Source organism: Eimeria mitis, genomic scaffold (assembly GCF_000499745.2).
Source record: "Eimeria mitis Houghton genomic scaffold, Emh_scaff254, whole genome shotgun sequence".
Taxonomy (NCBI): domain Eukaryota; phylum Apicomplexa; class Conoidasida; order Eucoccidiorida; family Eimeriidae; genus Eimeria; species Eimeria mitis.
Window position 1 is genome coordinate 9110 of NW_013570880.1, and position 726 is coordinate 9835.

General features: G+C 59.5%; 1 protein-coding gene across 1 annotated transcript in view; it reads left to right on the forward strand.

Annotated features, from left to right (window-relative positions):
• EMH_0005490 (uncharacterized protein) overlaps nucleotides 1-726 on the forward strand; it is a gene marked incomplete at both ends in the record, with an annotated part of 8273 nt that overhangs the window by 3349 nt on the left and 4198 nt on the right. The window contains one exon of the mRNA XM_013497215.1: nucleotides 7-531. Within this exon, the coding sequence (XP_013352669.1) occupies nucleotides 7-531 (525 nt within the window). The remainder of the gene's footprint in view (nucleotides 1-6; nucleotides 532-726) is intronic.

Here is a 726-nt window from a genome sequence, read left to right on the forward strand (position 1 = left end):
TCCCAGCAGCAGCACAAGCAGCAGCAGCAACAGCAGCAGCAGCAGCAACAGCAGCAGCAGCAGCAACAGCAGCAGCAGCAGCAGCCGCAGCAGCAACAGCAGCAGCAGCAGCAGCAACAGCAGCAGCAGCAGCAGCAGCAGCAGCAAATCACCTCTGCAGGGAAGCGTGCGCCCTCCGTAAGACTCGAATGGCAGCCACCTTACAGGCGAGTGCTGCTTCAGTCTGCAGCAGCAGCAACAGCAGCAGCAGCAGCAGCAGAAAGGATACAGCAGCAGCAGCAGCAGCAGCAGGAACAAACAGGAGACAGCAGCAGCAACAACAAATATAATATTGTAGCTGCTGCAGCAACATCGAGCAGCTCTGCCGCTGCAGCACGAGCTCCCCTTGCTGCTGCTGCAGTTGCTGCTGCACTTGCTGCTGCTGCTGCTGCTGGTGCTGCTGCTGCTGCTGCTGCATACCTTAGGAACCGAGGGCGTGAGCACCGCCTGCACAGCAGCAACAGCTGCAGCAAGAACCGACTCTGCTGCGGGGTCAGCTGAGTTGTCTGTACACCCCAAACGCAGCAGCAGCAGCAGCAGCAGCAGCAGCAGCAGCAGCAGCAGCAGCAGCAACAGAAAGAATACGCATTAGACCCCCCCCACATCTGGCTGCTGCAGGAGCTGCAGCAGCAGCTGCAGCAGCAACAGCATCAACAACAACGCCAACAGCAGAGGCAGCAACAGCAG